The sequence below is a fragment of the Taudactylus pleione genome, unplaced genomic scaffold (assembly GCF_031769625.1).
Source record: "Taudactylus pleione unplaced genomic scaffold, aTauple2 ptg000265l, whole genome shotgun sequence".
NCBI lineage: Eukaryota > Metazoa > Chordata > Amphibia > Anura > Myobatrachidae > Taudactylus > Taudactylus pleione.
Genome location: NW_028284667.1, coordinates 558,237 through 572,993, shown reverse-complemented (window position 1 = coordinate 572,993; position 14,757 = coordinate 558,237). Strand labels below are relative to the sequence as shown.

General features: G+C 42.2%; 1 protein-coding gene across 1 annotated transcript in view; it reads right to left on the bottom strand.

Moving 5' to 3' along the window:
* The window catches only part of CIP2A (cellular inhibitor of PP2A), an 86,972-nt gene that overhangs the window by 34,009 nt on the left and 38,206 nt on the right, over positions 1–14,757 (bottom strand). Inside the window, exons 5-7 of the mRNA XM_088481106.1 lie at positions 13,359–13,455; positions 10,626–10,748; positions 3,071–3,216 (exon numbers count right to left, since the gene is read on the bottom strand). Of these exons, the coding sequence (XP_088337232.1) occupies positions 3,071–3,216; positions 10,626–10,748; positions 13,359–13,455 (366 nt within the window). The remainder of the gene's footprint in view (positions 1–3,070; positions 3,217–10,625; positions 10,749–13,358; positions 13,456–14,757) is intronic.

The window sequence follows — 14,757 nt, the reverse complement described above, 5'->3', positions numbered from 1 at the left end:
CATTTCAAGCATGTACACTGTATTAAGGGAAATCAATATGTAATGTCACGCCAAGTGTAAAGCGGTATGATTTACCGTCAGACCACTGCCCGGCGGTTAGAATCCCGACACCAGGAGGCCGACAGAGGAGGAAATCCCGATCGTCAAAGGTAAGTATTAGCTAGCCTATTTCTAACCCTCCTTCAGGGTGCCTAACCCTAACCTTCCCCCCCAGTGCCTAACCCTAATCCTCCCTCTGCCTAAACCTAGCCCCCCCCATCCCGCCACCTAACCCTAAGTCCCACCGGGCGGGTGCCTAACCCTCCCTCCCCTAGCCTAACCCTAACCTCTAGGGGGGGGCCTAACCCCAAGTCCCCCCGGGGAGCCCTAAACCTAACCCCCGCGGCTGTCCGCAGCGGCGCCCAGCATCCCTTCGATCGGGATGCCGGGCGCCGGTTTCCCGGCGTCGGTAAAATGACAGGCGTCTAGATTTAGACGCCTGCCATTTAACCCTCGCCGGGATAAAGCAGTCGGGAAGCCGCATATGGAGATTAGGTCCGCAGGCTTCCCAACTACATACCCTCCAAGGAGGTTGTATCTAACATGTTAATTCAAATTTAACATATTTCTTTCTTTAGAATTCAGAGAACTGGATCCTACTTTATTATTCATTATTTATTTAGTCAGTCACTTTTTCAGTAAAGCGTTCAAAAGAATGGGTTATGAACTGTAGAGGGAAAAGGAGATTATTTAATGCTCATTTTTATTTTATTGCGCTGTCCAAGGCAATCGGTTTCATTTTCAGAGCTAAACTATCTTTGTATTTGCACTACTACATACAATTCCTTAGCGAAAGATTAGGCTAAAATATGTAAATACACAATCAGAGCTCATGCCAAGTTGAATTTATGCCTTATATAAAATATGCCTCTATCATATGCAGATCTAATACTTGTACCCCCTGTTGCTTGGAGAGCAAAATGGGAGAGAAAAGGACAAACAAACGCATTCTGAGTGCAGTAAGAATATGTTTACTTAGGCAGACTCGCACAGAGATGTATATATGCCAGTCAATAGCCATATCGCATGTTGGGGTCTATGGGCTGGTGCAAATACATGCGGATGACAATGACCATTGCTAGCCTTAGCTAGGGTTGCTGATTACATATTGATCTATGAAGTAATTAGTGTCTATATTAAAAAATTTTATTGCCATATTTAAGTATTAATTTAGTGCTACTTCCATTTGTACATGAGAAAGATTATACCAGGCAGTGTTCTCCCGAGGCTGTTTTCTGCAGGCTCATCGCCCGGCAGAAACAGCCTACCGCCCGGCACTTTCCTCCGCCGACCCCTGCTGTGGAACGCTGGGCTCTGAAGTGACCGGAGGCTAAAGAAGCATCCGATCGCTTCAGAGGCAAGCGTTCCCAGTGATGCACTGCTTGGGTGACGTCTAGTTTGATCCAGTCAGAGCGAGGCAACGGGAATGGGAGCAAGAGCGGCGAGCAAGTAAAGGCAAGTTCTGGGCTGGGGCCAGGACTAGTCTGGAGGCACTGCCTAAGGGGTACTATTTAAGCCTGGGGGCACTGCATTAGGGACCAGCCTGGGGGGCACTGCATAAGGGACACTATTTAAACCTGGGGGTACTGCATAATGGGCCAGCCGGGGGCACTGCATAAGGGACACTATTTAAGCCTGGGGGCACTGTATAAGGGACACTATTTAAGCCTGGGGACACTGTATAAGGGACACTATTTAAGCCTGGGGGCCCTGTATAAGGGACACTATTTAAGCCTGGGGGCACTGCATAAGAGACTATTTAAGCCTGGGGGCACTGCATAAGAGACACTATTTAAGCCTGGGGGCACTGCATAAGAGACACTATTTAAGCCTGGGGGCACAGCCTAAGGGGCACTATTTAAGCCTGGGGGCACTGCCTAAGGGACACTATTTAAACCTGGGGGAACTGCAGAAGGGGCCAGCCTGGGGGCACTGCATAAGGGACACTATTTAAACATGGGGGAACTGCAGAAGGGGCCAGTCTGAGGGCACTACTTCAGCCTGGGGGCACTGCATAAGGGCAAAGCTAAACTACAGGGGGCAAAGCATAAAGGGGAAAACTACAGGGGGCACTGTATAAAGGGCACAAATACAGGGGGCAGTGCATAATGGGCACTTTTGACTGAGAGCCAGTGGGGGAGCAGCCCGAGACCTGTCGGGCTGGATTGGTAAAGGAGATACCCCCTTTTCCCAGCGCGCGTATAATTGCAAAGGCCCCCACCCGGCTACTTTTTGATGCCACCCGGCTGGAAAAAATTTCTGACGAGAACACTGCCAGGTGTATTATAGGTGTTTATTTTACAAAATATAACCAAACCCAATAGTAAATGTGTTTTTTGTTATCAAAGCAAATGTTTAATGACCTGGTTGTGTGCAAAGGTGCGTATCCACTACACGACCCAGGGAAGACAGTACGATTACGGCATCGTAATCGTACCGTCGTTCCCCATCCCCTGCAGTGCCTACACTGAACAATTAGTCGTTGAGATACCAGTGACTCAGCATACAGGTGCTATTTTTACATGTAACTATTTAGAGGGGTTTTTTTGCATCCAACTTAGTATGAGCCCAATTGTATTTGTCTACTCAAGTGAATGGTTCCAGTCTCCAATTGCTGTCTGCATCAGGAAGTTAGAGCTTCAATATAGTGCAAGTGTCTTTCTGAAATCTAATACAGAGTGTTTGTCTCAGCTGTAACCAGCAGCCAGAGCAACAGAAAACATATTAGATGCGTACTTACAGTAGCTAGAGTTAAAAGTCTATTGTTAGATGTAACTACAACAAAATAAGTAATATGCTGTATTTCCAATTCTGAATCTCTCCAGAGTGTGGCTGCATAAAATAAAATAATATAAAAAAAACAAAACACAAATGCTAACTGCCTGTCCTAAATGACCAAGTTTTGGTGTTTATTACAGGTTTAATTTCTAAGAGACAAGATAAGCAATTTTTTTTTCAGAAACTGCATGGTTATTTTATTCTGTCATCCAGTATTAAATGCATTATAAGTTATTTAAACACATAGCCCTACCTTGTAAGATAATCAGCAATTTTTGGATTCTTTAATAGGTCCATAAGTAGGTCAACAGAATACTTTCTTGTTAAAGTCCCATCTCCATTTACAAGAATGTTAAATATTAACTGAAAGGTCTGATGGATATTTCTGGAATGAAAAAGCTTTATACAAAAAAAAAAAAAAAAAAGTTAAACAATAAGTAAATGTGATAAAAAACAAATTAATAAATTTAAGATGGCGATGAAAATATGGTATTACTGTGCTGCATATTATATAGTCTATATAGTTTTATGGGCTGCAATGGGATAATAAAATTAAAGAACAGTCGGTTCTCTATGACAAGATGAGAGGCTTTCATTCATCACACCAGAAAACAACTTTGCAATGCAAAATTCATCTCACAGGCCAGTTTTACCTGCAATTCACCAGTAGTTAAAGCAGTGAATTAATGCAACAATAACCTTACATAAATAAAAAAAAAAAAAAGGAAGGACACCTGTGAAATTCTCTAAGCAATCATCTGTCCTACAGTCAAAATTAATAGTGGGATTCCACTACTCACAAAGTAATCACTCATCTAAATTACCTTTACATTAAATATAAGTTCAAGTTGGCTGCATCTCTTATGTAAGCAAGCCTGCATTCCTCCTCTACTGGTATAAGGGGCCACAAGCAACTAAAAACAGAAGTGTTTTTCTGTGTGTGCAGTGCCGCAAAGTGCACTCTTTATGTATTGTACTTGGTTTATGTCTAAATCTACAGGGTTTAGACTCACTGAATGTTATTACTGCGACTCGGTGTCTGGACATTATTGGGGTCACATTAGCCATTATATGCCAGGATTGATTTACATGGTTCCTGGTAGGTGAACTGGAAATGGGGCAGGAAAGGAGAAGAAAGAAAAAGGTGTGGAAGAGCACGGATCAGTGCTTCTACAGTCACCACGGTTACCAGGATACCTCCAGAAGAGTAAAAGGTAAAGTTCAAATTTTATTCCAAGACCAGAAATGATTTTATAACTCCATGTGAGGGGCAACTATTCATACAGATAAAATTGATAAATGAGTATTCTTATGCTTGTAACAGATATTACTATAATATAAATTGTTTGATAGATATTTTAATAAACAAACAGAAAAAAAGATATTAGATCAGCATAACAATACTCATTTATCATAAAGATTTGGCACAAGGCAGATTTTTACAGAAGTGTGGCAGTATGCAGGGATCAACCTCTGAATAACTTAAAGAGAAACCCAAGACGACAATCAAGGAGAGAGCATAGGTCACCCTCCTGTACAATGCACATTTTTCTTTAGGTTTAGTTTCACCAAGAACAGATCAACCCTACTTTATTAAGCGAGCCATCAAGTGATGCACAAAAACGGTAAATGTTCCAATGGCCAGAACTGCACTAGGAAGAGGGAACAAGTCTACAGATACTTATTAAAAATGTACAGCTTAAGAATACTGTTATGCGCAAAACGAGAAAGTGATTATTGTACCAATAAGAACAGAAAGTTGTGATGGTGATTTCTATTGTTTTCTGGAAAATGCAGAATAATTGGAAATTAAACTATAATAGGTCATTGCCAAGATCAATTCTGTAGTCACTGCAAGTCTTACATTTGGATATCCTTTCCTAAGGAACTGCACTTTCCAGATTGCCCTGCCACAGGTGGTAGGGCATGCGTACATTTACCCCTAAGTGCCTGATCGCAGGACTCTGTTTAGCTGTCCGAATAGCTGCGCATACCCCATGTGTAGTGAGGCCAGATTCTGATCCTTTACCATGAAAGTCATAAACACATATTGGTAAGGATGTTACTTAGGAGCATTCAATCAGACTATCCCAATAAAATATTTCTGTACACTGTTGTAATGGGAAAACAAAATGGATCAATATTAAGAAGCTTAAACCACTTATGATAGCAAAAGCATATAGAAGATCTGGAGAGGCACTTGACCTTGCCATGACAGCTGTCTGCAGTTAGCACACACTTAGCAGCACTCACTTCACAGCAATAACTGAAGGTCAAATGACATAGTTCCTGTTATCAGCACCTAGTCCTAACATATTTTCAGTGACAATCTACAGAGTTGAAAAGCTTCTGTCTGAAAATAAACCCACATTTAACTGTTAAAGTATTCAGTAAAAGGTTAATGCCACATGAGTACATATATTAATATCTATGCACTTTTTATCCTCTAATGCCTGGAAGCCTATAACAAAAAAATAAAGAATGGCAGAATGGTTTCTTACGGGCATTTCTCACCACGTTCTAAAACTGTAATGCAGCAATTGTATTGGTAGATGTGTAACACATGAAGAGCGCACATAAAAGTGTTCATGTATCTAAATCGCACATGAGTTTTTATTTTAAGTCTCCCAATATTCTATTACAACCATAAACACTTTACAGTAAAAAATAAATAAAAAAAAACGAACATCTGAGTCAGATGGAAATGTCAATATATTAATTTCCTAAATTTCTATGATTTAGGGGTCTATTCAGCAATAGTGACGATGTTGCCCAGATTATTATTTGGCAACATCGTCACAATTTTTTTTATCAGTTATTGAAATTTATGGAAGCTATTCAGCATTATTTCATGCAGGGACAGCGGGGTTGGGGTAACACACTGTCCCTGCGATGTTACAGAAGGCATTGTTATCGGTTTTCCGAAAACAATGCCTTCTGTTTCTGTGCATTCTCAGTCCTGCGCTCCGGAACAGTCACCGTCCCCTGCTTTATGGTGACTGCCGATGAGCAAGTCCAAATACAGCCTGTCCAAAGTGATTGACATGTGTACACAGACTTTATATTAGTATGTATACATGTATATTTATGTGCTATTATATTTAACATTTATATAGAAATATTAAATAGAGCACAAACATATAGGCCCGTATTAAATTTGAGCCGAGGCACGTTAAATTAACGCGGCCCGGACGCAACGCTGGCTTCGCCTGTTTTCCAGGCATTAAAGTATCGCGCGCGCGCGCGTGCCCGCGTATCCCCGCATTCAATTTGAAAGTAGGCGAAAACGGGACCCGGCGATACTTGGATCGGCGGTAAAAACGGGAATTTTCGGGAAATAATCCTAGGACCCCCCTAAAGATGTCCAGACCTCGGGGATCACTATGGGTACCCCCGTTTTTGCCTGCAGAAGAAAGTCGGGGTTTTTAATTAGCCGCGGCTGGTGTTTTTTTTTCCCCGACATTGATGAAGTGATGCAGAAGAGCATTTAGCTTTTTTTTTCGTTTTTAAAAGTGGTCCCATCAAATTTGGGGTACATGAAAATGGGTACTAGCATATTTTTAAGTCCCTAAAGGTATTTTTTTTTAATTCTGCAGAAATACACCTGCCGCTACTCTGCACAATAAAAAAAAAAATTAAAAAAAAATAAAAAAACACCTGCCACATACCTGGGGACCCCACCAGTATTAATTTCGTTAGTTTGGCTTTTTGTTTGACATTTTTTTTTTTTGTCACCCCAAATTTTATTTTTAATTTTTTTTAGGGGGTGTCCCGATTTTTATTTTTTTTACATTTTTTTTTGCAACATTTCGTTTTAAGGGGGCATTCCCAAAAGTACAGGCTATTTTTTTTATAAGCCTGCACCCCTAAACCCCAAATCTAAACTTTATTTCACTTGCTAGAGTTAATTAAAAAATTATCCCTGTTTTTTAAAAATGACCCTTGACCCCATTTCCGAAAAAAACAAAAACAGGAATTTTCGGGAAATATGCCTGGGACCCCCATAAAAATGTCCAGACATGGGGGATCACTATGGGTACCCCTGTTTTTGCCTGCAAAAGAAAGTCTGGATTTTAAATAGCTATTTTCCTGCCGCGGCTATTAGAAATCCAGACTTCCTTCAGGAGATAAAAATGGGGGTACCCATAGTGATCCCCCATGTCTACGAATCTTTAGGGGGGGTCCCTAGAATATTTCCCGAAAATTCCAGTTTTTTTTTTACCTGTAGAAAAAAAAAAAAAATTAGTAAAAATTTACAAAAAAAAGACAAAGGTCCCCCTCAAAAACCAAACCAGCCCCAGGCTTGCCAGCCAGTGGTGGTTTCTAAAAATACAGGGAACAAAATGTGTAGGGTTCCACCGTATTTAAGAAACCAACACCAGGCTGCAGGGACTAGTGCTGGTTTTAAATATAGGGGTCAAAAAAGACGTGGGGTACCCCCCCATATTTAAGACCAGCACCAGAGCCAACCGACTGGGGTGTAATGCCACAGCCCGGAGACCCAATCACTGGGGCTCCAGGTCCAATGCATTACACCCCAAGTCGGTCAGCGCAAGCCGGTGATCTTGGGGGAGTCGGGGACCCCCCCAAAAAAGGGTCCCCCTCTCCCAAGCACCACAGGCTTACGCTGAAGCCTGGGGCTCACCTCCATACCCCTGGAGCGGTGGGTATGGGGGTAATAGGGGGGCCAAATAATGTAACACTATTGTACTTTACAGTGGAAATATAAATGCCAGCATGCCTGCCATTTTGCACTTGTGGAACTACAAGTGCCAGCAGACATGCGGCACCTGTAATTTCACTGTAAAATAAATAGTTAAAAAAATACAAAAACACACACACCGTGACAGTATAACTTTATTACACACACCTACTCATTCACACATACTTACCTATACCAGATGTTCGGTCCCCTTCTCCACGTAGAATATCCATAAAACATGGCCCTGCAAATAAGAAATCATACTTCCGTATATCCTGGCGCTGGTCTCCACAGTAATCCACGTACTTGGGAAAAAAAAAAAAAAGACTACACGACCCACGAACGAGCTATGAGTATGTGTGTTGCCACACATACTCATAGCTCCCGAATGCCAGCTGACGGCACATCCACGGAGCTGGCAGTCCAGAGAGCCAATAAGCGGCCGCGATGACTGTAGAGCGGCCGCTGATTGGCTCTGGCTACTGACAGTTCCCACGTGGTATGAGTCGCCCACTTGGGAACTGTCAGTAGCCGGAGCCAATCAGCGGCCGCTCTACAGTCAGCGCGGCCGCTGATTGGCTCTCGGGACTGCCAGCTCCGTGGATGTGCAGCCAGCTGGCATTCGGGAGCTATGAGTATGTGTGGCAACACACATACTCATAGCTCGTTGGTGGGTCGTGTAGTCGCTTGTTGTTTTTTTGCCAAGTACGCGGATTACTGCGGATACCAGCGCCAGGATATAGGAGAGTATGATTTCTTATTTGCAGGGCCATGTTTTTTTGGATATTCTCCGTGGAGAAGGGGACCGAACATCTGGTATAAGTATGTGTGAATGGGTAGGTGTGTGTAAAAAGTTATACTGTCACGGTGTGTGCGTTTTTGTATTTTTTTAACTATTTATTTTACAGTGAAATTACAGGTGCCGCATGTCTGCTGGCACTTGTAACACTATTGTACTTTACAGTGGAACTACATTATTTGGCCTCCCTATTACCCCCATACCCACCGCTCCAGGGGTATGGGGATGATCCCCAGGCTTCAGCGTAAGCCTGTGGTGCTCAGGAGAGGGTCCCTTTTTTGGGGGGTCCCCGACTCCCCCGAGATCACCGGCTTGCGCTGACCGACTTGGGGTGTAATGCTTTGGACCTGGAGCCCCAGTGATTGGGTCTCCGGACTGTGGCATTACACCCCAGTCGGTTGGGTCTGGTGCTGGTCTTAAATATAGGGGGGTACCCCACGTCGTTTTTGCCCCCTACATTTAAAACCAGCACTAGTCCCTGCAGCCTGGTGTTGGTTTCTAAAATACGGTGGAACCCTACACATTTTGTTCCCCGTATATTTAGAAACCACCACTGGCTGTCAAGCCTGGGGCTGGTTTGGCTTTTGAAGGTGGACCTTATGTCATTTTTTTTGTAAATTTTTAACAGCTTAAAAAAAAACTAGAATTTTCGGGAAATATTCTAGGGACCCCCCTAAAGATGTGTAGACATGGGGGATCACTATGGGTACCCCCATTTTTTACTACTGAAGGAATCGGGGTTTCTAATAGCCGCGAGAGGTACATAAATGCGACTTTGCATGCAGAAGAGAATTTAGAAGAAGTTTTTTTGGGCAAAATAACTATGGGCATCAAATTTGGGGTACTTGAAAATGGGGTTCAGCATATTTTAAAGTTGCTAAAGTGACTTTAAAAAAATCGTGAAAAACCCTCCTGCCGCAAACACCTGCAATCAAAAAAATACTTGGGGCATACTTGGGAACACCCCCAAGGTAAAGTTCGCTATTTTTTAAGTTTGTACCCCCAACTTTTTTTTTTTCACCCCCTTTTTCAAAGTAAATTTTTGGGGTGCCCTTAATTTTTTGAAAACATTTTTTTCACACAGATTACCTGTGGGGGACTGTCTGAAGGCTGCACCCCAATTCTACACTTTTTAACGCCTACCATTCATAGGCGATACTTTACCGCCTATTACATTTAATTGACTTAACGCCTAGGCGGAAAGTCTTTCAAATTGAATACGGAGGAAAACGAAAACAGGCGATAATGTCGTCATCGGCGGTAAATTACTGCGAATCCGGACTTAACGCCTCAAATTGAATACGGCCCATAAATGTAAACAGACCACTATAAAGCATGTATGGCATTATACTGTATAAAGTAAAGATTTTTCGAGTATTTTAATGCTTGCTTTGCTGAATAGCAAAAAGCGTTAAAGCACTGTAGAAATCAAATGCTGATCCCTACAGTGTGGTACTCTGCGAGATTAGAATGGAAAACATAATTGCGTTATCTAATCAATTAACCCATTGCTTAATTGTGGATTTGCATAAAAGAAAGTGGAAATTATGATTTACGCATTTTTGATGAAAAGAAAAATAATTGCTGAACCCATATGGTTAAAAAAAAAAGGTCTAAGGTGGGAATTCAATTAGTCACGATAAATAGCCTGTTAACGGGTGCCGCAACTATGTTAACACACAGGTTTGGAAATTATCCCAGATTCTGTGTCTTAGCGCCTGTTACCAGGATAATTTAACAGGCAAGAAAAAGGGTCTCTAACTGAATAACTCCAGGAGTTGAAGCATGAGGCTACCACCCTTCTCACCCTTTAAATTAAACGGGGGTAACTGAATTTCCTCTTAAGTCACTGTACTATACAGGAGAATTTTTTTAATTAAATTTTTTTTAAGTGAGAACCATTGTTTACACAAAAATATAAAACAAGTGAACACATTTTTATCAGTCTGGTCTAAATTAGACCAGACTGATACAAACAAACAATCACCTGACTGGTAAGGACACATATTTAGTAAATTTGGGCAAATATCACAAGTCTTACCATTGCTTGGACATAAACAAGACCATTTATGGATATTTAACCCTCTTGGTTGTTGAGATAACTACATACTAAAATATAACCTGATCTTTCTGCCATCCAGTAATTTCTCAAATAGACTATAAGGCAAATAACAATGTAACTGAAGTGAGCCCAGTAGATACAAATCACCATTTTTGTTTTTTCAAGCCTCACTGTAAAAAAAAAAAAAAAAAAGACAAAAAAAAAAAAAGAGCACTGGAACAAAACAGAAAAGACAAAAATCTCACCTTTTCACCAACTTCTTCATTTAACGTTAGACTTGCCAATACTGAGAGTGCGAATACCACCACAGTCAAGCTGCTGTGTGCCAAGAAACTAATTAATGTGCGATAGAATCCTTTAACATTGTTCTGTAGAAAGATCCAAACACAAATCAGTAACACATTAATATTTCAACTCTGTGGAGGGGGTGAGGTTGGGCTGCACACCCCAATTCTAAACATTTTGGGAGGTGCTACCATGCTGAGACGAGTAATTTCACAAAGAGAAAGAAAATGCAGTTGCACACTCCAAATAGTAAACATTGCCAGTCAGAATTATAATAAACTCTGCAATATAAATTTAAGGTGCTCAGCATAATTTTGGCCAAAAATATGGGCCCAAATGCAGCCCAGCATCTCCGTGAGTGCAGGGCATACCACTACAGTGATAAAAAGGGGGCGCAAGAGTGCTCTTCTTAGAAGGTCCCCCTGCTTGCCCTAGAATGAAAACTAATACGGGATGTAGTCAATTTGCCAGCGGACGGGATCCTGGACGTCGATATACCGACACCGGAATCCCGACGCCCGGTATAATGCAGACACCGATATCCCGAAGGAGATCAGGACACCGGCGTCCCGACCCCTGCCATCCCAACCCTCTAGAGCCGGGTAAGTAGCGCACCTATCCCCGAGGATGGGGGGGGGGGGGGGGGGGTGTGGCGGGGGTTAGGTATAGGCACCCCAGAAGGGAGATTAGGGTTAGGCACTCCCCAAGAAGTGTTAGGCTACAGGAAGAAGGGGGTTAGGCACCTTCCCCCCCCCCCCCCCCCCTAGGAGGGTTGGGTTTAGGCACTCCACAGGGAGGGATAGGATTAGGCTACAGGGAAGGAGGTTATGGTTAGCCACCCCTGGGGGGAGGTTAGGGTTAGGCACTGGAGAGGGAGGAGGGGAGAGAAGGGTAGGAATAATAAACTTACCACCCCTGTCGGGATCTTCGATCTTTGGGGATCCGGTGTCGGGATTTGAACCGGCAGTTATTGAGCCGCTGGTATTTCATACCGATCCCCACTAATATGTATGGTATTATTTTGGCAATAAGACATTGTTGCATCAGAATTGTTATAGCCAAAAAATAAGGAAATTAAACCACCACCACCTTTCCTCTGTATCCAAAAACACTGCCATTACCAACCTGTATCCAATAGGAATCAGACAGTACTGCATGATATTTCTTATTACTGCTCTTCCATGAAACATTCTTGCCCATTCAGTATATGCAGGATTACCTAATTGAATCACCCCCCAGCCCCCCCCCCCCCCTCAATCACACCCACCTTGCATGTTTTATTTAGGAGAGTGAGGCAAGCTCATCAAATTTTTAGGGAAGGAGAAATACAGGGAGGTATTGAGCAGTACAAGCAAGACTACATCCTGTTGGATGCTACCTTGCTTGTCCAATAAAAGCTATAGGACACAGGTTATTTGGTACAATTAAATGCATTTGGTCTTTGTGTGAAAAGTTTTCTAGACATCTAGAAGGAAATAGACCCCTGAATGTCATATGGGGTCTATTTACTAAGCAGTGTTAGGAGACAGAGTGTAAAGTGATAAGAAAGTGATAAGGTGCCAGCCAATCAGCTCCTAACTGCCATCTCACAGGCTGTGTTTGAAAAATGACAGTTGGGAGCTGATTGGCTGGCACCTTATCACTTTTCACTCTGTCTCCTAACACTGCTTAGTAAATAGACCCCCTCAGTGTGTACGGCCAATCAGCGTGCTCCTGCGAGCGTTAGCAGTGTTCGCAAATGCGCTATAGCACGTATTTTACCCACTTTTGAGGACTGGGGACTCATTTTTTAAAAATGCCCAAGTCACGGCACGCGCTGCTTATAAAGGTGGTGGCGTCTCGCTGATGTAGCAGAACTTTCCGTGCGGGGGGGGGGGCGGAGTTGTCGATTGCGGCAGTAGTACGCAGCCCCTACCATGTCCGCGCTGCTCCCTGGCTACTCCCACAGCTTTAAGAAGCCATAGTAAGTCCTGCGGCTGAAGGAGTTGGAGCTCTTCTCCCTGGGGAATGCCATCAAGCGGCCCTTTTCCCCGTGCCTGCAGCAGCAGAGCGGGGTGGTGAAGCGGAAGAACCCGTTCCCCAGCCTGGAGACCACCGTGCAGGGATAGAGGAGACCACGGAGTGTAGCAAGTTGCGGGTAGGGAGCTGGGCACTGCCGGAGCAGGAGAACCCTCTGCCGCCCGCTGAGGTGAGCAGAGTGACCGTGCCACGGGAAGCTGAGGACGAGTAGTGACTGCATGGGATCTACAGCACTGCCAGCAGGGAGTAGGAGAGTAATCGCTGGGGAGTTGCAGTACTGCGGACTGGGGAGGTAGAGTGTGTCCTATTTATATTATTTCCTTACAATGTCCTCTCAATAGAGTATTGTTCGAGATTGTTGGCACTCCTGTGTGTTACACTCTCTAAATGCATTGCTGTGTGTGGGCCACTATATTTATGGGGTACTGTTGCGTCCTCCTTTACATCGTTCTGATGTGTACCGCAAATGCAATATATCGTCCCGTCGTCCGGGTGCACATCACTCCAGTGTGTACCCACCTATATTGATTTATTAATGTAATAAAACACAACCACTAACAATTTCAGAAAATCTATTCTCAACAAATTGTACTGAATTACTTCTTCACATGAGGGCGAAACTAAAATCTACCTTGTAATGACAAGTAAAGGGTAATATGGAAATGTATTCTTACCAAAGACTTTATGTGCGTTTGGACAGAAAGATTGTGCCGACACAGATTTGCAAGAAGGCCAAGACATGGCATGGTTAGATCATCTTCGGATGAATGACTAGAAAGAACAATATGAATGGGTTACTACATTCTCTAAGCAAATAACATGAACAATAGTAACAAGAGCCCAATGCTAGTCAAAGAGGACTCCATAAGTAATGCAGCAGATATAACAAGTACAGCAAACTTCAGAGGACTTAAAAGGAACAGCTACAAATTTTAAATAAATACTGTATGTCCTATCCAAACACTAACAAAAAAAACGAAAGGGATGGCAAAATAATGCAATATAAATAAAGATATAGCACAAAAGCAAAAAATAGGAGTTTATTATTAACACTGAAGTTAGATAAGGAATACATAAACTTTCTCTGCTTTTTTTTATGTTTTACCCATTATCTGACACTTCTTTGCGTCTGGGGTTCAACAACTGTTGTGCTGTATCTATGGCCGGGTTTTTGTATGCGACTGCGCATCGAACCCCGATTTTACTATGTGTGAATGCTTACAACCCAGGACCATGACCATGACCTTTCTCTTTACCAGGATCGAATCGAGAGCCAGGAATTTGCCAGGTTGATAGACCCAGCAATTTCCTGGATCTTAAGTCATAACTTAACTTGTGAATTTCCTTTAAAAAGCCTCAGTTTAAAATCTTAGTCTTGTGCACAAACATTTATTATATTACCATATGAGACAAACTTGTCAAATCCAGTTTTGTGTAATATGCTCAATTTATCTCCAGTCAGATTAGGATTAAATTGAATTGTGCAATTTATATGAGCAGGGTCTTAAAATTGACAATTATGCAAAGATAAAGAAATATTTAAGGGATTGGGAAAATTACACAAATTAATAGTGTGTGTTCAGTCTAAAGATCAATCCAATCAGGTAGAATTTGAAACCCCCAAAAAACACCATTTTGCCCAATATGCATTTTTAAGAACTAATGGCATCTATGGCGTCAATTTCAAATACTGCTGAATGGATTAAAAAAAATTAATATCAATAAATATTAATCAAACAACTGTAATTGGAAACCATTGTGGTGACAATATTTAACACTTGAAGATTATCTGAGTTGAAGATATGTCTGTATATACCAATGATGTTGCCTCCATACCATTAGAGATTATAAAAGGGTTGAGGACAGAAGATTATTACTACCAAAATAATTGCACAAAATTAACACAAGTGGATAAATAACAGTATTTTGGAACAGCTGTTCCTTATGTAATTAACACTGAACATGATATCAAGGTTCCTACCAGGGACTTTTTTTGCTTATAAAATTAATTTGGTGTTTTTTTTACTGTCTGATCTGGCTAAATATTACTATAAATACTAGAATATATATATG